This window comes from Aphelocoma coerulescens, chromosome 4A, assembly GCF_041296385.1.
Source record: "Aphelocoma coerulescens isolate FSJ_1873_10779 chromosome 4A, UR_Acoe_1.0, whole genome shotgun sequence".
NCBI lineage: Eukaryota > Metazoa > Chordata > Aves > Passeriformes > Corvidae > Aphelocoma > Aphelocoma coerulescens.
The window spans coordinates 14499056-14525564 of record NC_091018.1 but is presented as its reverse complement, the minus strand read 5'-3'; the positions used below and the strand labels follow the sequence as shown (position 1 = coordinate 14525564).

Sequence of the window (26509 nt, the reverse complement as noted above, 5' to 3'; positions counted from 1 at the left end):
GGGATTTGTATGAACAGCTGCCTTAAAGGCAAAGGGACCAAACAGGGGTGCATGTTTCAGTGTTGTTGTGAGACAATGCAGACACAGCCAGCCAAGTTGTTTGAGCTGAACAATGGACTTTTTGCATACTAATTGATAGCCTGATGTTTTCTTGAAATGTGCTGGTTAACAGAAATAATTATCGCATCACTAAGATACCAATACATCAGAGAATCATAGAATTGTTTAGGTTGGAAAAGACCTCCAAGATCCAACCATTAACCCAGCACTGCCATGTTCACCATGAAACCATGACCCTAAATACCACATCTACGCGTCTTTTATATCTCTTCCAGGATAATGAGATAAAGAGACCAACCCCCACCTGGCTACAGTCTCCTTTCAGGCAGTTGTTACAGAGTGATAAGGTCCCCCTTGAGCCTCCTTTTCTCCAGGATAAACACCCCCAGCTCCCTCAGCTGCTCCTCATCAGCCTTGTGCTCCAGATCCTTCCCCAGCTCTGTTCCCTTCTCTGGACACACTGCAGTCCCTCAGTGTCCTTCTTGTGAGGGTCCCAAAGCTGAACTCAGGATTCGAGGTGTGGCCTCACCAGTGCCCAGCACACAGGGACAATCACTGCCTCATCGTTCTAGCTTATGGCTTTAGCTAATTCAATGTTTGATTTCGATTCTAATTTTTCACACCATTCAGATAAAAAGGTTGTAAATCAAGCAATGCCTCTTAACATACATGTGGCTTCGTCTCCTGCTCTGAGAAGAGGAAAGGAGTATTATAGGGAGCAGGTGTTGCTCCTGCCAGCTTTATACATACTTGACTGTGATGCTCCTTTTAGGAATGTTTCCTTCTCCAAAGAGCCAAGTAAGAACTGTCATCCTGAAAACGATGACCACTTAAGAAACTGCAACATGGAAATTTCAGGAGAGGGAACAGCATATGACTCTCATAAAGCACTGTGGAGAACAAACAACTATATTTGGTTCCTGGCAATATCTTTAAAAATTCAAATGTGAAGTAGTCCAAGAGGAGCTGGTTGTAGAGCTCTGTACATCATCAGTGATGTACTCTGGTTTTTCTCCAACATCTTCAAGCCAGAACTTTGGAAGAATTTCAGTAGGAAAAGTACATTGTAATTTCACAGTGGTTAAAAAGGTATAATGTCTTGACAGAAGTGTATATGGCCAAATTGAAAGACTTTTTTCTCTTGTTCCATGGCGAGTTTTGATTAAGACCTGCTTTGCAACAATGCCAGTAAAGCCAAAGCTTTTTTACTTCAGAACATGGAGAAAGGTACTGCAGATTTATTGGCGAGGCTAGATGTATTTTATTAACACCACCATGGGGAAGTCTGATTCTGATTTATTTGCAGAAATTTCACAATTTGGCAGTGCTGTCTGGAAGACTTCCTCTTGATTTTCAGTTGACTGAATATTAGGATTGGCCTGAGTAGAAAGCTTTGTTTGAATGGGAACTTCAGCTAGAGATTTAACTGTGGACATTTTTGAGAACTTAAGGCACACAGGTAAATGTTAAACAGTTTAGAAGAAACCAGTAGTTCCTGATCAATGCACTTAGTGTTCTAATTCACATATCTGTTAGAAATAGAACTTTTCCAAAAGCTTCTGTCTAAATTTAAATGGACTGTTTATAGCAACCAGCCAGTAATACAATATACTGAGCAAAATGTGCTGAGCATGTGAAGCAAACAGGGTTATTAAGCCATGAATAAATCATTGGTTCAAATCAACTTGCACTAACGATGGTGCCCATTTAAAGGAAATGTACCACGTAATTCAAAGTGTTTCAGAATTTATAATAATAATTACAGTCTTAATCACCAGGAGGCAATGTTTCTTTCCCTTGTCGGCAGAGGAAACCTTAGCAATTTAGGACTTCTCTAGATGTAAGACTCTAATTTCCCCATGGCAATCATATGAGACATGTGCTATTGTATGGGATTATTCCCCTCTGCTGAATGGGGAAAGGCAAAGAAAGATTACAAATTTGGCCTTGTATATTGTTTTAGGAAGAGAATGTCTTTGACTCTTAATTTCTGTACTATGGGGAATTGCCATGTCCAGATTTGGGTTTTGGTGTTTAAAATTGGAACAAAAAGTCAAAAATCACTGCAGACTGGAGGTTGATTGCAGCTTGTCAAAACACTCTATTACTGCTGAAAAATGTAAATGTGCATATAAGGTAAAATGGAACTTTTCCATGAGGCAGCTCCTTCTGGCAGTGGTGGCATGGGGCACGGGACCAGATGACCCTCAGGTCTGCTTTGATGTGGCTGTTCTCAGGCTCAGAGTGTTCATCAACCCTTTGGTCTCCGTGAGGTATGAGAAAATACTACCTTAACAGACCTCTGTGGATTAATTCAATGTGGCAAATGCTGATCTTTTATACCTGGCTTTCTGAAAACTTTTTGCTTCTAGTGGCACTCAGAAAGTCCAAGTCATTTTTTATTGAGAGAGCTGGAAATGCAGGGTACTGAACCAAAAGGAGGACAATCAAAATGTAAGCTTTCTACAGCTCCATGTATCACAAGCCCTTGCATTAGTGCTCTATATGACTCCTGGGAAAGACTGTTATTTATTGTATTGGACGTAACTATTTAAATTCATACACTTTAGATGTATACAAGTATGTTCCCAATCAAGAGGAAGAATTTAAAGTTACTTAATAAGTGGGCACTTTCTGCAGTTTTTATTTTTTATGGTGGTTGATGCTCTTTATCCTCCTAAAACTTGAAAACAGGACATTTAATGCTGTGGGATGGGATGACATGGAGTTTGAAGAATAGAAAAGCACCAGAAACAACTTCTTAACTTATAAGGTTACCTATAATCCCCTGCTAAATCCATCCTTCAAAAACATCTTTAAAGAGATGGTGCTGATGTTGTTGCCACAGAAGCAGTGTGAGTGTTCACGCTTGCTCCAGTACACCAGGATCAGCCCTGTTGGGAATGTCCCAAGCAGCAAAAAAACGGGAAGGAGGGAATTTACCCTCGAGACTTGTCAGTACTGAGAAGGGAAGTACCAAGTTGGTTAGTTTTCCTACACCATCAGGTTTCCCTCTGCACTCGCTTTTCCTTGTCCTTTGCTGAAAAATAGAAGAAAGCACCAAGGGGGTGGGATAGAAATGAGAAAGAGAGGAATGGTAAGGATTCCCTTGTCTGTGGGATGTGGATTTATGAGTCTCATAAAATGCTTTTCTGCTTTTCCTAGTGAGAAATAGTCATCCAATTGTGTTATCTTTAAGAGAATGATGATTTATGCTCTCAGAATGAGTGCTATTTCCAGTTTTCCACATCTTTTCAGTGCCTCAGCAACGTCTTGTGGAGATTTCTTTTTGCCAAGAAAAGTTGGACCAGATGATCCTTGGAGTCCCTTTCCAGCCTGGTTTTCTGATAAATCACATTATGTGGTCACATTTTATGATAAAATGTGTTGGGTTTTCGTTATTTTTTTCCATATGTAGTTGCATGGAGTTCTCCATTAAGGCCTCTGTGATTGTGTCTCTGGGAAATGTGTGTAGATAGGTAATCATTCACATGATACTCCATGCCAGAGTCAAAATCTGTGTAATTATCTAAATGACTGCACACCCTAAGTGCTATAGAGTTGAAGAAATTTGTAGCTTCTAACCTGGGCTTTGTCAAATATCTGGTTTTGTGTTTCATATTATGTGGGTAATTCACATTCTGTCATTCAAGTTTGCAAAATACATCTCCAGAGTACTGGTTCTTGGATGATTAGTAATGAACATTAATCACAATTAAAGGCATGTCATTATTTGAACTTTGGAATTTGTGTCCTTTCAATGTTTATGTTATGTTGCAGCAGCTGCAAACGTTGTTGTAAACACATGACCACATCCATGGAAAGAAATCTGTAAATGATCAGAAGACGACTGAAAGTAGGGTTTTCCTTTCCTAGACTTTAAATGGTGTCAGCAGCACTGTTACCTTCCCAATTCCTTCCTAATTTAGAGAAGAGCCAGCTTTGCCTTCCTTTCCAAACCCCTGTACATGGATAACAATCCAAATTAGTCCTGATACCATCTTTATATACCATTTACACATCGCAGGAGAATGCATAAGTGAGGGAGGGTGAATCTTTAGAGAAGAAGGTACTGTCATAGCCTGTAGCTAGTGGGTGTGTGATGTGGACACGTCATCCCGAAACATGCCATAGGATGCACCGTGGTGAGGTAAGGCACAAAGCATCTTTCTCATCATGTGCCCAAAGAGACTGGACCCAACACTTCCAAGAAACAGCAAAGTTTGGTTTGTTTTCAGAGGGCTTGTTCCCACGCAGTCTCCAGCACCCTGGCCTGGGTCGGGCGGCGTGTTGTGGACAGAGCATTTCAATTTCCAGCTCTGTCTGTAGGGAAATGAAGGAGCATGTGCTTTAAGACCTACTGCTTCTCCTTGCAGAGGTCACACTAGTTCAGTGAGAACTGGGTTCAGCTTCCCATCACACAGCAATCTGAGGGGAAAAATATGTGAATCCTGGCTTAAATGGATAATGTGAAATGCAGATGTGTCATTCTGCCTTGCCCTGCTGTCTGCAAGGGCAGGGCTGAGCCTTGTGCTGCTGCTGACAGGGGTCTTGCATGGTTCCCTGAAAGTGTCAAAAGTTGAAGACGAGCTGTACTTTTTAGGTCTCTAGAGAGAGAGTGCAGTGCCCCCACTCCCTGAGTTCCCCAGCATTCCATCTATCCTGGTTCCCTTCCTCCCTCACAACCCGTCTCCTGGGTTTTGTCTTCCTTCAGCCCAATCCTATATGAAAACAATAGAATTGGGAGGGGCTGTCATTTTCCTTCTGCCATCACATCCATCCCAGAATGAATCTGAGGGTGGCTTCTGAGTTTAAAGTGAACCAGCAGCAGTTTTAAGCATTGTCCTGCACATTCTACTCTTACTCCTGATTTTTCTCTATTTATTGAATGCAACCTCACGTTAGAGAGGGAATTGTCCTGCTGACTCTGCAACAAGCAGGCAGTACAGAAGAAGACACTTTACTCATCAGCTCCCACTGCTTTCATTTGTGATGCCAGGCCTTGTAGTTACATCTGTGAGTTTTGCAGGAGGGTGGGAATCCTACTCAGTTGGATTGATGTAGGCACAGAGTGCAACCTATGCGTTTTCCTCAGCCTTTTTCTTACTTAAAACCCTTTCGTCTTTTGGTTATTCTTGAGCATGTTTCCTTCTGCCCTACTTCATGTCCCAAGTTAAAAATCACCATTAAAGGTTTTATGGGTAACTGCTTATTTCTATTATATCCTGCAGGCAGAGCTGAAAGGTTGAGAGGAAAGATGTGCCAAACTGGGATTCTGCCTGAGAGGATTTCCTTTGTGATGAAGCATTCTGGCTCCAGACAATTCTTTAGCCAAATTTTCTTTGTCAGCCTTCATTTCAGAATGTGACCAGTTAATACTAGAAGAAAATATGGCCTTTAATTCTTACTCTTAGTTTTTTCCCTGTTGGCTTTCAAACCAATGAGTGTCTGAAATGTTGAGATGCAGATGCATTTATGTGTTTTCTTCCAGGGAGTGAGCAATGGCAGCGCTGCAGATCCTCAAATGAGTGCAAGATGATAATGTTTTGCAGAGGAAACTTTGTTGGTGAAAAATGAAGTAATCAATTTCCTAGGTTCTTTTTGCAGAAAACAATTTTTTTTTTTTTTTATTGTGAGGAAGAACAAAATAGTGGTTTTGACATATTCAGAAATTAAGGTTTTCATGTAAAACTTTATTGGAAAAAAACTACAACCCAACATTTCAGTGTTATAATGAAAGTAAAAGAGCTTGAAGTCACAGTGAAATATTCTGCTCCCAGATTTCTTCTTGTTTGATGCACTGGAAATTACATTTGCTGAGGTAATGAAGAACAAATTGTGTTGTAGCAGGAGCCAAACAGTCTTGTTCCAAACAAAAGGTTGTTTGTACAACCTGTGTGCTGGAGTGTGCCAGGAAGTGTGTGAGGAAGGAGCAGTGACACTCCAGATGCCACACTTCACCAATCCATCCATTTTCAGGTTTTTAAATTACAAAGTTTATCTTGTGTTTTGGATGGAATAATACAGCTCCAGATCAAAACACGCAGTCTGTCTTCAGTGGCCTGATAAATTGCTCTTAATTTTCTGGAATAGGTTAATTTCATTTAGGTAAGGAAAGGCAAAAAAGCAGGCTTTTCAGAGCGCTGCCAAACAGAAGATTAAGTCAGCATCAAATCCATTAGTCAACCGATTTATCTGTTGGCTAACACCACTTCAGCCTCTTCATCTTACTTTTTTTTTCCCCTTGGGTGACAATTGAGGTAACCCACAATTTCACTGCTGTATTGCAGTATTACACGGTGGTTGCTCTGCTTAAAACTAAGTTTACTGCCCTCTTAAAAATTTTTAAAGCAGATTTTATTTAGTTTTATTTTTTCATGGCAGCTTTTTCTTCTTCTGTGAATGTACCATTTCTTTGAAAACTCATTTCTGGGAATGCAATCCTAATCGTTGTTGTAGGCTACTGCAGAATATGCCTGTAGTAGAAGTTGCCTCTATTAATTACACATATTTATGTGTCCATCATTATTCAGTGCCAGCTTTGAGTTTCCTTTCAGGACACCTGTTCAAGGTTCCATGGTGTGCTTGCTTGGGGCTGTCTTGGCAGTCTTTGTTTTCCTCATTTGAGTTTCATATGACAGAGGATTGAAGATTCTTCATGGACAGAGGTTCTGGTGTCAGCTGAAGTCTAACCACTGATGAAGACTTTTTTTACCTTCGGGATATTTCTAACATGTCTGTGTTTTGTGGATTCTTTGCTAATTCCCTGGTGTTATATTTTTCAAATTCTTCCAAGAAACATATATGGCAACATCTATCCCTGCCTTTGCCGGTGTTGCTGAAGCAGTTAGGGATTTGGGGAAACGTATTGGTTTAGAGGAGACTTCTGCTAATAACTTCTTGGCCATAAAGAGTTTTCATCTTCTAACCTGAGACATTGAAGGTGAGTTAGTTTCACTTGAAGTTAGCAGCAACCTCTCAACAGCAAATGTTCCTCTGGTACCATGGAGGGGGCCTGACCTCCATAGAGTTGGTGGGAAGAGCCTATGGAATTTAAGGTTGCATGTGCTACCATTCAGCATTTCTCATCTAAACTCCTCCCAGTGTGGGGGATTGTGGGGAACTCCGGGACCGGTACACAGGGATGTGCATCTCCCAGTTTTATCCCACTTCTTTTGGTTGTTTTTGCATATCAGAGGCTCCTGAGCCCACTCTGCACAGAGCTGTACGGAGTGAAGTGTTCAGTGTGGGAGAACTGTCCAAGGGCCAGAAGGTGAGCACGTCGGAAATACTTTAATTTCTGTTCTGCCTTCCACTGAGTGACATCCTCATACTTGTAGATATCAGTGAATCCAAGGGAGGCAGATCTTTTGCTGGCAGAGCAGGAAGCTGAAACATGCAGAGGCAGCAGTTTGCTCATGCTACATGGCAATTAACTGGAAAAATCCTTACTCTAAACAAGAATGCGGCTCTCGTTTGTCCTTACATTCAGTTCTTCAATATAAGACTAGCTCTTACTAATTAAATGCAGAATTACGCAGTGCAATCACCTCCTGCCCTCTAAAGAAATAGAGAACAAAACCTGTCAGCACTGCACTCCCCCGCTGTGGGATAATCTGGAACTGGCTGGCTGGTTATGTACTTAATTTGCTTGGTTTGTCAGTGTTTATTTGGGGCCTGATTGAAGCAAATCATCCTCTCCCCTCTGGAAATCAGCATCCTTCTGGCAAAATGTACAGCTTGGCTTGCAGGATACTTTTTAGCCACGAGTATTTTCCTATGGTTGCTGTGGTACCTCTGCAAAATCAACTCCAGGTGTGACTTGTGTAGGCCTTGTGCAGTCGAGTTCCCCACTGGCAATCCCAGATGCTTTCATGGTGTAGTCACCAGTCACATGTCACCAGCGCCTGGTGGCATAGAGAATTTGGCAGGGCAGATAATTTGGTGACAGCTGTGGCCTTGACCTCTCTGGGAGCAAGGAAACGTGTGGTCTGTTCCAGGATGGCATCACTGTTGCTGCTAAAGGCCCATCAGCATCTTCCATGTTGAATACTTGCATATTACAAAGGAATATTCTAACACCAAGTGAACAGCAGTAAAATTCAGTCTGGTAAGATTTATTACTTTAATATTGGAGGATTTAAGCTGATACCAGATTAACATATTCATAGGGTTTTAGGGACTGCTTGGGTGTTAACTTTTACCTTTTAATCTGAAAACTTTGCAAGGGTCTCGCGTCTCTTCTGCACTAATGACTCTGTCTTTGTAAGAGGTTGAATTTCTTTACACGGTGTTTTGAGACTAAATATGAAAGAGGGAAAATGGCCCTTAATTTTAACAAGTTCCCATTTGGTTTAACAGCTGCTGTGAGATCTCTCTTGTCTTTTCGGCTGTGTTTGCCACTTTGGCAGTGTGTTTCTGGTTGTCAGAGTCATACAGAGTTCTAATGAAGTGCAACACTTTTTTCCCTACAGCTGTTATTTGTCATTGATATAAGTCTGCCTTGTGAGAGTTTTATTCCTGAATAAATGATAAAAGGACAGCTAGTATCAGAAGGCAGTGCTGGCATGAGAGTTTCTGCTTTGTTGCTAACATAGAAGAAGCCATCACTCTCCTTTTAAAGGATGTGTTATGTGGCTGAATTTGGGAAAACCTTTCAACTCCTGAGGGAGCCAATGCCAGCCTCTTCCCCTGTTCTACCCTTTGCTGCTGCCCTGTCCTAATTAGCAGTTAAACTCCCCTCCCTGTGCTCCCAGTGCCAAGCCACTAGCTTCTGGCGATCACTCAGGGTTTGTTTTTCGTTGCAGTGCAGTAAGCACTGTGTGTTTCTCCACTGTGCTCCTAGATGAGGGCCGTGAGACCTGCTGAGTCAGCAGACATCACCCATGCTCCTTGGGGTTCATCTTCCTCCCCTCCTGCAGCCGGGGAGATGTGGCAGCCACAGCTGGGTGACGTGATAACCTGGGTACAGTGTGACCCTGGGGAGGCTCTTGAGTGGTTCAGACTGGAGAGTTTGCTGCAAGACCTGGGCTCTGTTAGTTTGTGTAAATCTGTTATTGAAGCTGCAAATCCTGGTTCCTGCTAGCTCTGATGTTACAAATAACCCCCTGATTCCTTGTTGTACAAGGGGAGTCCTGCCAGGTTGAAGGTGACTCCCATACTCTCAAGATGTTTCTTGAACTGCCTAAATGAATGTGCAACCAACACTGGTGTGCTCCCATGCCTGACAGAGAAATACACACCGTATCACCCCATGCTGCCAGCTCTGGTTGGGAAGCAGAGACTATTTGCTGAACTCCACTCATTAACATGCAAAGGTCTCATCCATTGCCAGCAACGTGCCAAGCAAATTTTTTGACAGAATTTCTGCAAAGATCTTTGTAAGGCACACTTAACCTTGCCCTATGTCTTCCTGTACTCTCGGTGTTTCTAAAAACTTGGTTTTGGGGTTCCCTGTGAAGGAGGAGGTGGGCAACATGCTGTGAGTTTTTGTCCCCTACCTGGATACATCTGTGTTACACTTCTGCTGAGGACTATAAACCCTCATTCTTTCTAACCCTGCCAAACCAATCCCCTCTTAGAAAAGTATCTTTAATGATACATGATATTCCAACTACCCTGAAGATTTCATGATGAATGTATGGCATTGATATTTGTTACAAATACTTCTCCCTAGAAGACTCTGTATTAAGCCCATGCTTCATTTAATCCTTATAACTTCTCTTACTCTGGAGTTAGTTGATAAACAAAATTACTTTATTGGGGACAGATAACAACATGGGGTTTCAGCAATTAAATGGAAAAGTAGCAGGGAATCCTAAGGAGAGGAAATGGAGGGTCACAAATGGCTCTGAAGAGACTTGAAGGCAGGAATATCTTATGCTTAATGAATGACAGCTCTTTAAAGAAAGTTGTTAGATAAAGCAATATAGAAGTGGAGAAGAGGGCTTTTCAAAAATTGCATAGAGAGAAATTTTAGAAATTTAGCAGTCTTGACTATTTCTCTTGTTTTTGGAGAGGGTGGCAAGTGAAAGCATGACCTCTAGAACTGATAGAAATTCCAACTCTTCAGGAGCAAAAGGCAGTGTGAAAAGCTATAGCTCTTCCTCTGTTTTGCCCCTGCCAGAGGAGAGATCTCACACTGAAGGTGCTATTGAGTTATTCCTTTGTTTCTGTGCTTACTCAACCAGCATATGCCTAATGCTTTTTTTTTTTTTTTAATGGTAGCAAGCAGGATGGAAGGTAGCTTAGATCTGAGTAAGGGCAATGTGGTTATAGAAATCATAGAATCATAGATTCATTAAGATTGGAAAAGACGTCTAAGATTATCAAGTCCAACCATTAGCCCAGCACTGCCATGTTCACCACTAAGCTGTATCCCCCCCAGTGCCACATCCACACATTTTTGGAACACTTGAAGCAATGGTGATTCCACCATTTCCCTAGGCAGCCTGTTCCAAGTGAAGAAAGGCTCCTCCTTGTCAGCAGCTTTTAAGAGGTGTGGCTGAGGTGGCTGATCAATCAGCCTCCCAGGGTCCCTTCAGCTCTGTTGTCGCTGGTGGGTTTTATAGTCACTCCCTTGACTATACAAACATGGAGGTGGGGAGCAGAGTCTCCTTTACCAACCACCAACTGGCTTGAAAGGTCCACTCAGGGTTAGCATTAAAGGGTTGCATGCAGCCTTCACCTCCCGGGCCCCTGATGGGAATCATGAGTTAACACGTTATGACTTTGAAGTACGGAGGTGTGGATGTTAAGTAGTTTCAGAGAGAAGAAATGTCTGTGATTTATTTCTTGCTGAGAAAAGTTTATTAGGGAGAAAAAGGGAGAGGAGGGGAAAAGTTTTAAGGGGACACTGAAAGCACCATCAATTGATGGTGGTTATACAACTCTAAAAGTAGGCCTGCACTACAGATTAGAAAGTAGGACTTGGGGGTATTCGAGGATTAGGCAATTGAGCTAAGTACATCAGAGTTTCTTTGGCTTATGTGGATGGCCTTTTTTTCAGCATCTTTTATTCTTTCTGGAGCTTTTTTTTTTCTCCTTTTTGCTGAGGGCAAAACGTAGTTTGTATAAGAGCAGAATCCAGCAACGCTGTTCTACTGGAAGCTGTTGATAGTGGAAGTGTCTGCCAGCCTCATCAAATATTATCCACAAGTGTGAGATCTACCCTTGAAAGTGTGTATTGCTGCCTGTAAGTCTGACTACTTACTTCATTAAGTTCCTCCAGTAATTGAGGTGTCACAGTCCCATGGAATCTTACTTGCCTTCAAGCCACCTGGGTATTATCCACCACTAGACTCCCATTGAGATCAGTTTTAGAGTACACCCACTCGAACCATTTGGTCACACAGGCTCATGTTGGAACACATTTATTCTGGACTTTACTGCAAAAAAATCTTTTCTCCTTTTATAGACCCACACATAGCACTTCAAAGATGATTAAGTTTCATAAGTCATTAGGAAAAGAACAGAAGCAGATGCCATCCAGCAATACATTTGGGACTCCCTAGTCCAAGTTTCTCATATTATCGATCGTTTCTTGTTCATCCTGTACCCAGGCTTGACATGAGTTCTGTAAGCCCTGTGGAATATCTGGAATGAAACTTTTGCTGATGTTCTGGGAAACACTTTTTTTTGGACTCCTTTCTGGGAAAATGAGGACATGAGAATTTTTTTATTTTCCAGTATCATTATATTCTTACTGAACCAATTTTAATTGTTTGCATTGGACTTCTGCCGATGTAATTGTATCAGAGTCCCTAAAGTGTTTGCAGGTGAAAGTCACTCTCCATTTCCAATGGGATTAGTAAATAGCTATGAATGAACCAGGAGGTCCAGAACAGATTTTCTTTTACTTTCTTTTCTCGTACTTGCATGCACTATGTCTCTCATGGTTCACATAGTCTTGATGAAGCCATCACATCTTGGTGGTCTTTCTTTGCCCGTCTATTTTGTAAGGAATATTACTCCTCTCCGTAGCAGATTGTGAAGGTTGGATGAACAGTAATTCAGGTATATCAACCTTTTTCATTGCCATGGGGCTGGATGCTGGGTTTGGAGGACTGACTATGGACAGCTGCCCTCAGTCATGCTGCTTTCCTGTTCCTCATGGCACCATTTCTCTTCCAGCCTCATCTCCACTGTGTGTACATACTGTAGCTGTACCTGCTTCATTGCTAGGTTCAGTGTGAGGCCACAAGAGAAAAAAAACATGGGCTCTAAGGAATTCTATGATCTACCCCATGGGTATTTTTGTTCGAAAAAATATGTTAAGGTCTTCTGAAGAAAAGCCAATCAATTGCAGCACAGGACTCACTGTAAGGCATACCAGGACTGTGCTGCAGCCTACAACTAGGCTATCGCCTTGGAAATAATTTGGATCCAAATTATGTTTCTTTTTCCTAACTCTAGTGTCAAATGCTGTGCAGAAGCACAGGTGATTATCACCCAGCTACTGCCCTAACACCCAAGCCTTCATTTAGGTAACCTCGAATTGGTTCAGAATGAGTTAAATGCTAAATGGCCTTCATCAATGGAAACATTTCTGTGTGGTGACTATTTTTTTAGTAGCTTCATCATTTCCATATGCAATTCAAAATAATTGTAAAGAAAAAAAAATACCTCCCATTCCCACTAACTAAGCAGGAAGAGCTGAGACTGGAGAAAGCCTCCTCCCTGGGATGTCAAGGCTGGGAGGTCAAGACAAGCTGTTAATTGTGGCAGGGTAGCATCTGCTCCTTTGCAGTGGATATCCGTGGGTGTAGTGACTGGTGCTGGCACTAAGGTTTAGTCAACAAACTGTGCTGGTGAGGCACAGGGAGGAGCAGGAGCAGCTCCTGGGCTCAGCTGTGGTGGTTCAGCAGGGCTCTTCAGGGCAGTCAGACAAGATTTTTATCACTAAAATGAGCTGTGTGTTCTTATCTGAATGTATGCTCTGCCTGACAGCTGCCTAGGAATAGGTTGCTTGCACACAGCTCCTTTCCAGGAACACACTTTGACCAACACCAGTAGCAAAAGAGCATTATTAAGTCGATTAAGCCTGAGTTGACATATTTTTTTTCCCTACAATAGTAACAGATGGCAAATGGTGGCGGTACAGCTGCTGGGACTGGGAGAGGATGGATGTTGGTTTGTCATTTCAATGGATGCTGGCAATAATTAATATTTATGTTTATACAGGGTCTTTCCTCTTTCAGAGTGCTTTACAAACCAGGTGATAAATAATGGACCTGGAGTTAATGCAGGCTGGTAGAGCTCATCCCTGTGCCCATGTGGCCAGTGTGGGAGGGTAAACATAAGGGCATTGGCCTGTGCTTCCTACACAGCCTGAATGTGGATAGTGCCATTCAGCAGGGATTTCAGGTAGAACAGGCAGGTAAACAGCTGGAATTCAGGGGGCGACACTGGTATCCAGGGTGTCAGGTGCTAGTTTGGGCACCTGGACTCACCTCTGGCTGTGTAGGGTTTTGTGTAGACTCCTCCCAAAGACGTCTGTGTCCCACAAGGAGGTGCCTTAGTGAGTAGGTAGCCACCAGCCATGCTGTCCTTGTAGAGTCAGATGCAGCAGCCGGGGCTCTGCAGGTCACCTGGCACTGGCAGAGAGTGCTGAGGCTTCCTCTCACTCTGGGCAAGTTGGAGGGTGGCCCCAAGGGCCTCCTGACTCTGACAGTTGCTCTCCATCAGTCTTGCTGGGATGTGCTGTGAAGGCAAGCAGTGTTTCCAGGTCCATCTTTAGTTCAAGAATTTGGAACTGATACAGAGAGGAATCAAGACTTTGTGTGGATTGGCTCACTATCTCACAGTGTTACTGCAGGTGATGGGTTTGGTAGATATAATAGTGAAATGACAGAAATCTGGGGCACATAATGAGAAAGGGCCCTTTTTAGCACTTCTTTTGTATTTATTAGGAGCTGGATCAAGACCACCATTTACTCCTCCTCCATTACTGGCAGATTCAGTTGCCATAATTGCATCCAGGAAAAACATCACACTAGCAAGAGCTAAGTTTAGAAATCCATAAGAATTACAGCACTGTGGTTTTCCCTCATGTGAAGGGTCAGAACTTCCAGGAAAACACAGGAAGAAGTCATTACAAGGCACTTAAATGAACATTGAATTGTATTTTAGAAACTTGAAAAATGTTGAAGGTAGGTAAAATGTCAGCTTTATGTAATTTCCCCTTTCTTTATTCTATATTCAGATCACCTTTTCAGGAAGGAGTGCCCAAGGTGAGCAGGATGTGTTAGGATTAATGGGTAATAACAGGGGAACTTGCCAAACACTGTTTCCCTGGGATGGTGTAAAAATGTCTTTTTCTTTATAAAGTATTTGAATTTCTGAAGATGGGGAAGTTGCTCTGCATTGGTACCAAAAGAGGGCTGACCACTTTTAAGGGTTCAGAAGAAGACGTAATTAAAATAATTTTTATTTATTTGAGAGTGAATGTCCAGCTACCATCTGTGTAACAGCAAGAGAAAAATCCTCCCCTTTACATTGTTTCTGGTGTAATGGTAAGTGATAAAAGGAAAGATACAAAATTGTGCAAACAGGGCTGTTCTCTATTTTCCAGCCCATTTCCAAGACTTCTGGGCTCAGCTAAGGCTGTGAATCTGGCTGGTCTTAGCCAAATGAAAATTATGAATCTCTGGAGTGTGAACACTGCCAACTATTGCCCTTTGCTGCATTCAGTTAGAGTGGCTGAAGGCATGGCTCAAGTATGGTTCTGGCAGCAAAACAATTAAAAGGTCATGACTTAAAAGTCTAAAATCCAGTAATCTAGTCCTTCACCTGACAATGTAAGCAATTCTTTAGCCATCAGCCAAGATAATATATGGTGCATAACAAATGTAATTGAAGCTCTAGGGGGCTGGTCCTTTCTTCTCCAGTAAATACTTGAGGTTTTTCTCCTCCTCCCACAAGCAAGTCTTTCTCAAAGGTCCAGAGGGAACGGCAGCTTTCCCAGCTGTAGTGATGTACTGATGAGAAGGCTCATGGAGCTGGTGATGCCAAAGCGATGCCTAAGTGCCTGGCCACAGGAAGGCAGAGGAGGAGGAGAGTTTGCTTTGTGGACTGCCTTGGCCTTGCTCTGTGCATCTGCAGGGCTGCCACGAGGCAGGGAGCAGCTCCAAGTGCCCACAGTTTTCCCATAGGGAATGATGCCAGCAAACCAGAACAGTTGGTGGCCCATAGCATACTGCTGTTCTGTGGCTTTGTGGTTGTGCTGAGAGATCTCAAAGGACTGTTTTTAGGAGTTAAATTCTTCTGGAGTTTCATGCATTTTTTAGGACGTTCATAATGTCCTTAAACTGGATATGTCCACATTGTCTAATCTTGTATCCTAAGGATGCTGTGGGTTGGCAATACCTCCTGCCCTTTTTGTTATTACACTCTGTATAATTTTATGCAGCACAGTCAGGATTTGAGAGCAGCTGACAGCCCAACTGCACTGTCTGTTTAACTGCAGGAAACCACACTTTATCCCCCTCTGAATCCTAATGGAGTAATGATAACAGATAATTAATTGAATGCCTTTTCCTTTCTTTTGTTTATTCTCTCTTTGAACATACTCCCTAAATACACAAATAAAATCCTCAATTAAAATTTATGGATTAATGGGTTGAACAACAAATCTTTTTCTTTCTTCTTTTTTTTTTTCTTTTGCCTGGATCTCAGTGAGAATTTTGCTGATTTTCACTTGTGCTCCCCTGTCAAACATTTTCAGTTGTCAAAATGGGTAAGTATACACTGGGCTGTCGTGTGGGCACATCAGATGTATCACTGCTTATCAGAATGGTGGAAAGAGATGACAACAGTCTGGCATTCCTCCTGTGCCATTGTGTGTGGTGTTCACACTGCCCTGGAAGCCAGGAGCTTGTAAGGAGCAGTGCAATGGGTTGACTCCCCTACAGAAGGATAGTTCTTAATGCACTTTGATGGGGTAAATATTGTCTCCCCCAGGAATGACCCTTTAGAATTTGTGACATAAGAAATGCTTGTCAGAGAGAGGGCTGCGGGCTCAGCATCCCCCAACACCACAGCATTGTCATCCACTTAATTACAGCAGTACGTGATCAATATGATTGCACACACTCAATGGTATCTTTACGTCATAAAAAGAAGAAAATTGATCTGAAAGTGTTTTCTATGAACTGCCACTTAGTTTGTAGAACCGAGCACACTTCACATCTGCGGGCTGGAGGTTAGTGACATACAAGCAATCACACAGTAAGTGGCAGGTAAAAACAAACAAGAAAAAGAGGCTATCACAGCTAATAAAGTCTTGTTGCATGCTGAATAAAGCTTTTTATGAGTTTATTTTTTTGCTTGGAGCAAACAGTACATTTTGTTTCTGTTTTGCAGTGAGCATAAGCTTTGGAAGGTTAAACAGAGAGTATTAGATTATGGTAAGTGGTCGTCGGAGGCTTGCTTTACAGTCATGGCCTGTTAAATTGTTTACTGAACCTCAATATATATATCTCTGAGGTTGATGTGTGTCTTAATTCCTGTTTATCTGGAAGATCTGAGTCTGTTGATTTTTTTCATAAAACCTGAATGAACAAACATAAAGTTTAAGATTCTCTTTATTATAAGCTGTGGTTTATAGTATAGTTATAGTAGTAAGAAGTCACAACAAACATACCAGTTGCATAAATAAACTTTCAGCATTTTGTTATTGTGTATCAGCACATTTTTATCAGTACAGGTTTTTAGACCTGCTTTTCTAGAGCTGTCAGTTAATCTGGCAGCAGCTGGACAGACACCAGGGTCTGATCTCACTCCTGGGAAGAGGTTGGAACAGCAAGGTGACTGCTCATGCAGTGAGCCAGCCCCATGGCGCTCAGCCATTGTGCTCATGGGTCAGCTTCTCATTTGCTGCCTTTGAGCCTGTTGTATGTGGGTTTGTTTGCCTCAAAATGCTGTGCTGGGCACTGTCTATTTGGGAGCAACTCGAATCCCTGCACAGAGGGTGGGAGGAAGGGGCAGCCTGGACAGCAGGCTCAGTTAGAGCTGGACTGTTCCAGATGAGCAGAAGTTGATCTGCACAACTGTGTCTCTGCTTTGGTGCAAATCCTGTCACTCAGGAGGACAATTCGGTTTCAGCACTGGGCTTACAGGTAACAGTGCTAACTTCAGGTTGCATTGAGCATCTCTTGTTCACCTGAAGGAAAGAGTTTTGTAGTTCTGTAATACTTCTGCAAGGAATGTAAAATAACTTCATATGGATAACAAAGAAACAAGAGGTTTGGGTGTTTGTTTTGGACATATTGAGATGTACAAAAAGTGACAACTTTCAGAAAAATATTTTATCTCCTTCTCCCCCCCTCACCTTTTAACCCTGGTTCTAGGTTCAGGATACATAAGCCACAGTCTGTAAAGGACAGCCCACAGCTGCTGTGTGGGAAAAGTAGGGAGAGGCTGGATCTATGCAACTGGAGCTTGGACACCAGGGGATTTCCAATAGCCTCTTGAGGCAGGCAGTGCCAATGACCCTGGTGTTTGTACAGTGATGCTCAGTTAATCTCTGTTGAACAATACCTGTTTGGATGAAAGTCAGGTGCTGTTGGGGCAGCCTGCCAGTGAAGACTTTTACGTATGTGGATTATTGATTTGCAGAATTCATTGAGGTATTTTCACATTTCCTAGAACCAGGGCTTGACAATAAGTCCTCAGATAACCTGTGTTGTTGGATAATTCAGGCAGAATGAGAGGTAGGGCCAGGGAACTGCTGGAGTACAGGAGCAGACTGCTGGAGTGGGCAGAAATAGATTTATGGGAGCAGAGGGGGAACTCAAAGATAGAAGTGCTAGGGCAGGAGATGTTCTGGGATAAATTCCCTTTTGCATAATTTGCACATGCCTATAATCTGCTCTGCAGATGGGCTTCAGATTGTTTGGAGTTAGGTTTTTCTTCCCTAAACAATTGTGGATTATACTGTGAACAGTGTATTGTACCTCTATAATCTGTAGCTTTGTGTTGGACTTCTGTAATGTACAAGGATTTATAAATTCTCTGAAAATGTGGACAAGTTTGTATTACCAGTATCCTTGTGTCACACTTGCCTTTCTCCACCATTCCTGCCTCTTCATGTATGATTCTATAACTGGGGAATGGAGCACAGTGGCACATGAGCCAGTTTATACTCGGTACAAGTTAAAAAAGGGACGGAAAATGTGAAAGCTAATAAGGAAATATAGTCACATGCTAACAAAGAGAAAAAGATACATCTGAAAATAGTGTTGCAGAAGCAGATAAATTTCAACTGGAGATGAAGTCCTGCTGGTATTATTTATGGGCCAGACTCCTTTGTTTTATAGTGGGAAATGTAAAAAAACACAATAATGAAGATTGTTGGCAGGAGACTGCTCTTCACCTTCCCTAAAAGCCACATATTAGATGGCTTCCAATTCTGCAGTGTCTTTGGGAAGGACAGTCCAACCTCATCCTACAGAGGGAAGGACACAAGCTGTTGGTGCAGGGCTCAGCACATGGTGGTCTCGTAGCAAACCAGGGACTGCAAGGCTAAAGCAGTGTTTAACTCAAGTTACTCCTATTTTAATAATTAGCCAATAGCCAGTTCCCACACTTTGAAGGGCACGTCTTTACAGTACTCAGTCATTAAAAATGCACTGATTTCCAGGACTGACCTGCAAATGGCTGTTTTATAGGTCTGACCTTCCCCTTCATCTCACCAGAAGAAAAGGATGGAGTTGAGCACATTCCCACATAAACTGGAAGATGGGTTTATTTCTGTGAAATAGTACTGAATGAACCTTTCTGGCTGTATTTTCAGGCACCCAGCACCCTGCCTGGGCCATGTCTGCTGGTGGATAGGAGAGGTGAGACTGTACTGTTGAAGGCACAGAGCAGGGGAGGGCAGCTTTGCTCCCCGAGTGGAGGAGATTATTCTTTTCGTGATAAAACCGTCTCATTTTCTCCCTGCTGGAGCAACATGCAATGAAGTGGTGTCAAAATAATACACACAATACTGTGCTCTTGGACTGTATCCAAGCTACAATGTCCGTCCTGTGAATATTATTTCTATAGATTTTTTTCCTTATATTTTTACTTCCTCCCAACTATTCAAGTTGGTGAAGAAAGACCAGCAGAGATGGCTTATTTCTTCCAGCAGCTGGCAGTGAAGTGAGACTAGTAATTTTCCCTACGGTTTTTCTATGCTTTGGATTAAATCCACAAATGTGGTGTTTTAAGTAGGGAATATTCAGCTTTGTTCTGCTTTGCCTGGTTCGGAACTGGATGTTGAATGTGTCTCTTTCATGCCCAGCAAAGGCAGAGACTTGCTTTCTGGCTGGCTGTGTATAAGTGTGTATCCAAGTAGGACAGGTCTGGTGAAGAGGGAGAGTTACGGTCCAGTTGGTGGAGCCTGTCTCCAGCATGCTCTGGAAGTCTCCTAAATTGGATTGCTGATACCTCTCTGTCTGTTTTTTGTTCTCTTGAAAATTATTTTAGAAAAGCTTTCCAAAAGGAAGTTCTGGTGCTGGGGGCACATTTTCTTTGTGTTGAAGTGCATATTTTTGATCGAGTGAATAAAAGTTTTGCTGCAGAAGAGCATTCCCTCTCTGGGGTGCCTGCAGCATCACTAAGTCTGACCACAGTTGGTTCTGTCCTTGACAATGGGCATAAATGGAGTTAATTATATGGGGACCAGGTTCAGTAGCTGCATTTTAAAAGGCTCTCAGTAAGTTATTAAATCAGCAGGAAAGCAGCACTGAGGCCCAGCAGACGCAGAAGCTGTGTGCTGCAGTAAACCTGCGTATGTAAAATTTCTTTCTAAAAAGATTTCAGCACTTCACATGACCTCTGCTAATACTTATTTTTAAGTGACACTTTGTGTCAGCTGCCTCAGCTCCACACTGCCGAGGGCTATTCTCCAGTCTGGACTGCTTTCCATTCAGCATGAAGTGGCCTGATATGAACTGTTGGCTTGTCCTGATAGTTTTTGTTGGCACAAACATAGCCATGACCCAACTGCAACGGCAATGCAGCCATGCTTTCCGACAGCCCTTGGGTGTATTTTCCAAGTGCTAAAGCCTGTGACCTGGTTGAATCGAGATGTAAGAGAGTCCTTTCAGGGATACCATAGAAAAATACCTCTTTTAAGTATTTTTTAAAATATACATCTACTCTGCTAGACAGCAGGATATGAGGGTTTGAAGAGAACATGCAGGTGTGATCAGTTGGATGGGATGTTGCCTGTATCACATAGGGGCACAGGTGTTGACATCTTAAATGTGTTACACATAACTCTATTCTCTGCATATACTCTCTCTATGTGTATATATATTGCTGTCTAGTAATATTTTCCTTCCCACCACTATAGATACACATGAAAGTTGCAGAGTTAGGAAAACCAACCACTTTTTCTAGTGTGCTGTCCTCGAACTGAAGTGTTGAGCTCCTGCTGAAGTGACACTTTGAGGTCATCAAAATGCTGCGTATTGACAGATGTCCTTTTCAACATTATAGCTGGTCCTGTAGTTACACCAGTTCCCACAAGACCTCGAGGTCCTTTTCTTCATGCGATCCTCTATGCTGACTGGCAAACTGAACAGAAAGGCTTTTTGCCTCCCTAAAAATACACCAGACTCATGAAATGAGCAGTAAGTGCTGTTAGGAGGTCGGTGGTCACCCAGGTCATTGGAGGCTGCTCCACACAGTGGAGCTAGAAGGTGTTGTCCCACACAGTGCAGCATTTTCCATCCAACAAGGCTTAAATTATTTTATACTTGCAGAGACTCTCAACTCTCTTTGTTGTAGAGCCTAAATGAACAACCTGCAGCACATACTCTGCAGAGATGGCTGACTGCAGCTTATTAACCACATTCTCTGTCCAGGACCAGACAGTGAAGGAGTGACTGACCTTCCATATTGCACTGGACAACTTTAACATTAAAAGAACAGGAAAATAGACCAAATAAGATAAGCACATCAAGGCTGGTTGCACCATGCTTCCTTGAAGAACATACAATCCTTAACATGAACAGTGCAGAAATTCTGATGAATGCATACCTGCTTACATGCAAAAGAACAAAAGAGACCTTTCCTGTACAACTGCTGTCAGTGAAATGAATAAACCACTGAAAACATAACCTGCCTATCATAGTCCTTTGGCCCATGATGGTCAGAGACAGTCAGGCTGGCTGATTAACAAGGAGAGCAAAATCCTTCTCTCCTACATAACTTAAAGGACCACAGGTACCTGACCCCCAGCTATAGCCAAGTTAAGGGTAACACTTCAGTTTACAATATTCCCAAGGAGGAACATGCAGGTCAATCATGCCTGGTTACTCTCCACTGCTGTCACTAGTAGAGCACAGTCTTATTTCCTAGGGTTTCAAATTCTGAGTGGAGAGTAGAGTGAAGCCCATGAGAAGACTTAGGCCTAAAGAGGAGTTCTGAGTTGCAAGTTGTCCATCTGGACCTACGCTAACCTCTCATGGTCTCTTCTTTTTTGTAGGCAACATCTTTGTCGTCAGCTTGTCTGTTGCAGACCTCGTGGTTGCGGTTTATCCGTACCCTCTGATCTTGAGTGCCATCTTCCACAATGGATGGACCATGGGAAATGTTCACTGCCAGATAAGTGGGTTCCTGATGGGCTTAAGTGTCATCGGGTCCATTTTCAACATCACGGCGATCGCAATCAACCGCTACTGCTACATCTGCCACAGCCTTCGGTACGATAAGCTCTTCAACCTGAAGAACACCTGCTGCTATCTCTGCCTGACCTGGATACTTACGGTGGTGGCAATTGTGCCAAACTTCTTTGTTGGCTCCTTGCAGTATGACCCCCGGATTTACTCCTGCACCTTTGCCCAGACGGTGAGCACATCGTACACCATCACAGTGGTGGTGGTTCACTTCATCGTCCCGCTCTCCGTCGTGACATTTTGCTACCTACGGATCTGGATTTTGGTGATTCAAGTCAAACACCGGGTGAGACAAGACTGCAAGCAGAAGCTCAGGGCAGCTGACATCCGAAACTTCTTGACTATGTTTGTGGTTTTCGTCCTTTTTGCTGTGTGCTGGGGACCATTAAACTTTATTGGCCTAGCTGTTTCAATTAATCCTTCAAAAGTGCAGCCACACATTCCAGAATGGCTTTTTGTCCTGAGCTATTTTATGGCCTATTTTAACAGCTGCCTCAATGCTGTGATCTATGGGCTTCTTAACCAGAATTTTCGGAAGGAATACAAAAGGATATTGCTGACGCTGTGGACTCCCAGGCTGCTGTTCATTGATGTGTCCAAGGGCGGGACAGAAGGGATGAAAAGCAAGCATTCTCCAGCCATAACAACCAACAACAACCACGCTGAAATACACCTATGAGTCAGGACAGTACTATTTATTCTGGATTACAGTTGTATATATAATATATAAGAGCCTTTCTAGCTGTGTGCACTGCACAGCTGGTGTTGCCCTCATGCAAGGAAGGAGTCTGCAACCTTTCATGCTTAGCTTATTGCTGTGACATCAAGGCTTTGAGTAAGGATTTTCAGAATGGAAATGACTAATCTTTTTTTTTTTTCATATGTCATCTTTCACTGTGTGCCTAATTAATTGGTTTGGTTGCTTTTGCCACAAGCATGCCAATACCCGAAAGGGGAAGCATTCGGAGTGCATGGAGAAATGCAGTTATGCTTGAAATGCAACCTTCAAGAGACAGCAAAATTGCCATTTATTACGCACAAACCTTTCTCCCCTTCTTCTGAATTCTATTTTTCTAGCATTAACTTAACCCAAAACTGTATCAAACAAAGTGTAAACTGCATGGCTTTTTACATTTTAGATAGGTAACCTTATTAGCCAGCAGGCGTATGTATGGGCATGGTGTGTGTTTTCCTTTTTCTTTCCTCTTAACGTTTAGGAGCTAGCCTGGGCTAAATGTGAGGCAGGCAGAAGCCAGACCACTGTGTGTCCAACGCACTCATTTTAATTGAATATCTACAGATATTAAGTATCCTTGCATTCTCCTTCCCAGGCCATGAGTAAGAATATGGCATATGACATAATCTAATTGCAGGAAGATACTTGGAGCCTGATTCTAATTTAGGCAGTATCCTGTCATGGCCAGCAGTAATTCCAAACATCTTTCAAAAGTCACTGCTACATGAACATCACAAAAAAAGAGATGAACATAGCAGAGTCCCATCTGTGTAATGCAGATTGCAGCTTTAAGTTCCAGTAACATTGACACTGGCAGACAAAGGGAGAAGGGGAAGGCAGTGTTTGTTCCAAAAACCCCTCCTTTTGCCCATCACAGAACATGAATTTGCTGATGGGAGAAAAAGTGGAGATTTTTTTCCTATTTTATTCACGTACAGAACTGTAACTCATGGAGCTGGGAGACGAAAGCTACTTAAGCCTAATTATGCATCAGTTCTGTTAAAGCCTGAACTGTGCTATCTGTATCATTGGAAACAATGTAATGAAGTGCTGGAGTATCACATTAGACACAAGCACATGGGCAAAGATAAGGCTGTTTCTTTAATGGAGTATGAAAGGGCTGTGTGTGTGTGACAGCGGCTGTCTGTAAATATGATGACTTCTTTGTTTCCTTAGCTTCATTGTGAATTCATCTCTTTATGGCTTTAAATATGTGGATTCCTGCTTTGAAACAATCCCATTAAATCAACAGGTAGGACTCCCCTGGTGCAACTCTACCTTCAGGTTAGCACACCTGCCTTGATGCCAGTGTGCTGAGTGGCACAACAGGGAGAAGGGCAGGTCTGAACCCTGGGGGTCTAACAAGGACAGTAGGCAGCCCTGCCCCTGGTGAAGGACTGCAGTCTTCTCTCTTTGGCTCTAGTCAAAGCAGAACTAGTTCCCAGTGCTGAGCCCTGAAACACTGAGACCAGACTTTGTAGGCGCCTGGAGATGGAGGTACGTAGGATTTCCCCAGAGCCTGAGCAGCCTGTGTGCCTAATCCTTAGTGAAGATAGTAGGCCATTTGTGCACTGCTTTCTGAACCCAGCTTGCTGCTGAATGTCCCTTCTGCTGATTTTTGGGGGGAAGAGGAATTGAGAGAAATTAAGGCTCTTTCTGAAGTGGGCCAAGGAACTTCGCGTGGTGCGTTGCCTCCATAAGGACTGAGTGTCTCTGCTGCTGCTGCCATGTGGTGAAGGTCACTACAGTACCAGGGGGGCCCTGCATTTATAGGGTGCCCTGGCACTTAGGAAGTTTCAAACTTGAACATCTCAGCCACTTCAGATGATTGTTGTTTTAAAATGCACTGCAGCCAGCCTCCCATAATAGGAATCAAACTGAGTTCTGTTTTGGCCTCTTAATCTGCCTCAGCATGGCCAAATAAAGGTATTTTGACCCTCAGAAATAACTGTTGTCTGTTCGCCTTCCAGAAAAACCACCCTGGATGAATTCACACCATTCCATGCAAGCAAAATCATTTTGAGTTAAACTTGGATAAGAAAAGCACTGAGGAATCCATAACTGCAGAGAGTGTTTGTCCCATCACACCAGGGAGATGTCCCGTGTTCCATGACTAGTCTTCAAAGTCATTTGCAATTAGCTACAACAGTGTTAGTTAGAATCACATTAGCAAATAATTTGAAGCATCTAGTGCCAAGTGAAATGTACTGCTTAAAGACAATTGTGAAGAATCTTGTGGAAGTTTGCCAAATATCTCAAATACCCCAAAACTGGGGTTTCATCTTATGGATTCTTGTGTCTTTAACTGAATGTTCAGTGAAGGTAATGTGGTATGGTTTGGGGTTTTTTTATTCTTTAAGCTTGTATTTGCACTATTTCTTATTCAGGCTCCAAAGTTATCAGCCAGCAAGTATTTGAACCAAACCAAGTCCAAAGAGGTCCCAAACAGGCAAGCTGTGAGAGTCCCTGCTACACCTGGCAGGAATGGGAGCAGCAGGAGCACGATAGGGCATCTCCCCAGGACTCACAGAGTCACTGCTCAACCAAACTATGCAAAATGATCTGCTTGTCTTCTGCTGCAGGGTCTGAGCCCAGCTCCTGCCCAGGTCTCTGCAGGGGACAGGCAAAGTACCTGCTGTGCTAGGGTGGGTGTGAGCAGCTCCCTGCAATGCAGACCCTGCAGGCTGGCCATGGCTCTGCGGTGGGTGCAGGGTGGCTCTGGTAGCACAGGGAGCACAGCCCTGGCACGACCTGTTCAGAAGGGCTCTGCGTGTCCCAGGGAGGTGCCCAGGGCTGGGCTGATTCAGCCACCATGGTCGGAGGCTTGAGCTCAGTCCTTCTGGAGCTGAGGTTTGCAATATGAACCATGGAAAGCAGGGAATGTGGCCTCAAACAGGAAACACTGTGCCGTTTGTTAGCACTTTGGGAGAGGCAGCACTTAGGATAGGATAGAGTTTTATACTGACTTATTTTAAAACTACCTGAGCAGCTTCTTATTTTTATGTTAAGAAATGGTTAACAGGGTACAGAGAGTTTATTTTTGTTAGCATTTGTTTACAGAAAAAGGGAAGTGTGTTTTAGCTGAGAATTCTGAGCAGTATCACAGCTTCCCTATGGGAATCTAGCTTTAATCCAAATTTGAGATTTCAATGAGATCCCACAGCTTAAATCACACTCTGCCAGTTCCACCTGTTGCATATCTGGGCTTAAGTCTCATTGAGATCTCATATAAACTAGTTTCAAATCACTTGCTCTGGGTTTGATCTGGTGTGTTGAATACCTATTCTAGTCCCAAACTCTAAAATCGTTGTCGTGGAAACTTATGGAGAGGCAGTAATGCTGTGAAGGAAGATGAATCTCTTGCCACAAAGAAATATTTTTGGATGTTGCTAATGAATGTTGTTTAATCTATTTAAAAAGAATGTAACCAATATATTTATATATAAATGTGTATTGCACATGCTGTTTTCATTTTAATGTTTGATTGAGAATCCTTCAGTATACTTTCCTATTGCCATTTTTGTTCATAAAATAGATTAATTCCCTTTACCTGTCAAAAATGTAATAAATCTGCCATTGAACTACTTATTGATTTTTTTTTTCTCCACTAGCAGTTACTTTTTAATAAATATTTAGAACATCAGCTTGGGTTTTGTTGGCTCCCAGAAAGCAGATTGAATTGACAAACATACTTGAGTTCAGACATATCTGAGCACCGCAGCTTAGACCTGGAGGTGAATGACCCAGCGCATCTGAGACATTTCCTTGGATCCACATGTTTTCTTCCACCTGCCTGTGAGCCAGCTGCCTGATGCACTCTGGCCTTCCTCATCAGGGAAGAAACTTTCTCCATACAACCACTGGTGTCCTCACTGCGTGTCCCTTCAAGGCCCTTTGTCTTTCTTGTGCCTCTCCATGCCTATCCATATGTCTATCCCTCAGGTGCTATGGAAGCAGAGTTTGCCATATCCATTTCTTTGCCCTTTCCTGGGGAGGACAGCACAGCCGAGCTGTGCACAGCAGGGTGTGGGAGCTGGGGTGGTCA

General features: G+C 42.8%; 1 protein-coding gene and 1 long non-coding RNA gene across 8 annotated transcripts in view; both read left to right on the top strand.

The window, feature by feature from the left end:
• The window catches only part of GPR50 (G protein-coupled receptor 50), a 42647-nt gene extending 16540 nt beyond the window's left edge, over positions 1 to 26107 (top strand). For 3 of the 7 annotated variants that reach the window (XM_069015425.1, XM_069015424.1, XM_069015431.1), the window contains 3 exons: positions 15736 to 15796; positions 16423 to 16466; positions 21539 to 26107. In XM_069015425.1, the coding sequence (XP_068871526.1) occupies positions 15736 to 15796; positions 16423 to 16466; positions 21539 to 22407 (974 nt within the window). In that variant the 3' untranslated portion in view covers positions 22408 to 26107. Of the gene's footprint in view, positions 1 to 10779; positions 15797 to 16422; positions 16467 to 21538 lie in introns of those variants that run through there. The other 4 variants (XM_069015429.1, XM_069015427.1, XM_069015426.1 and 1 more) reach the window with 2 other exon arrangements.
• Positions 304 to 3806, top strand: LOC138110483 (uncharacterized). The gene is made up of 2 exons (XR_011150950.1): positions 304 to 2333; positions 3319 to 3806. It is a non-coding gene; the product is annotated as an uncharacterized lncRNA (long non-coding RNA).
• Positions 26108 to 26509: the final 402 nt, after the last annotated feature.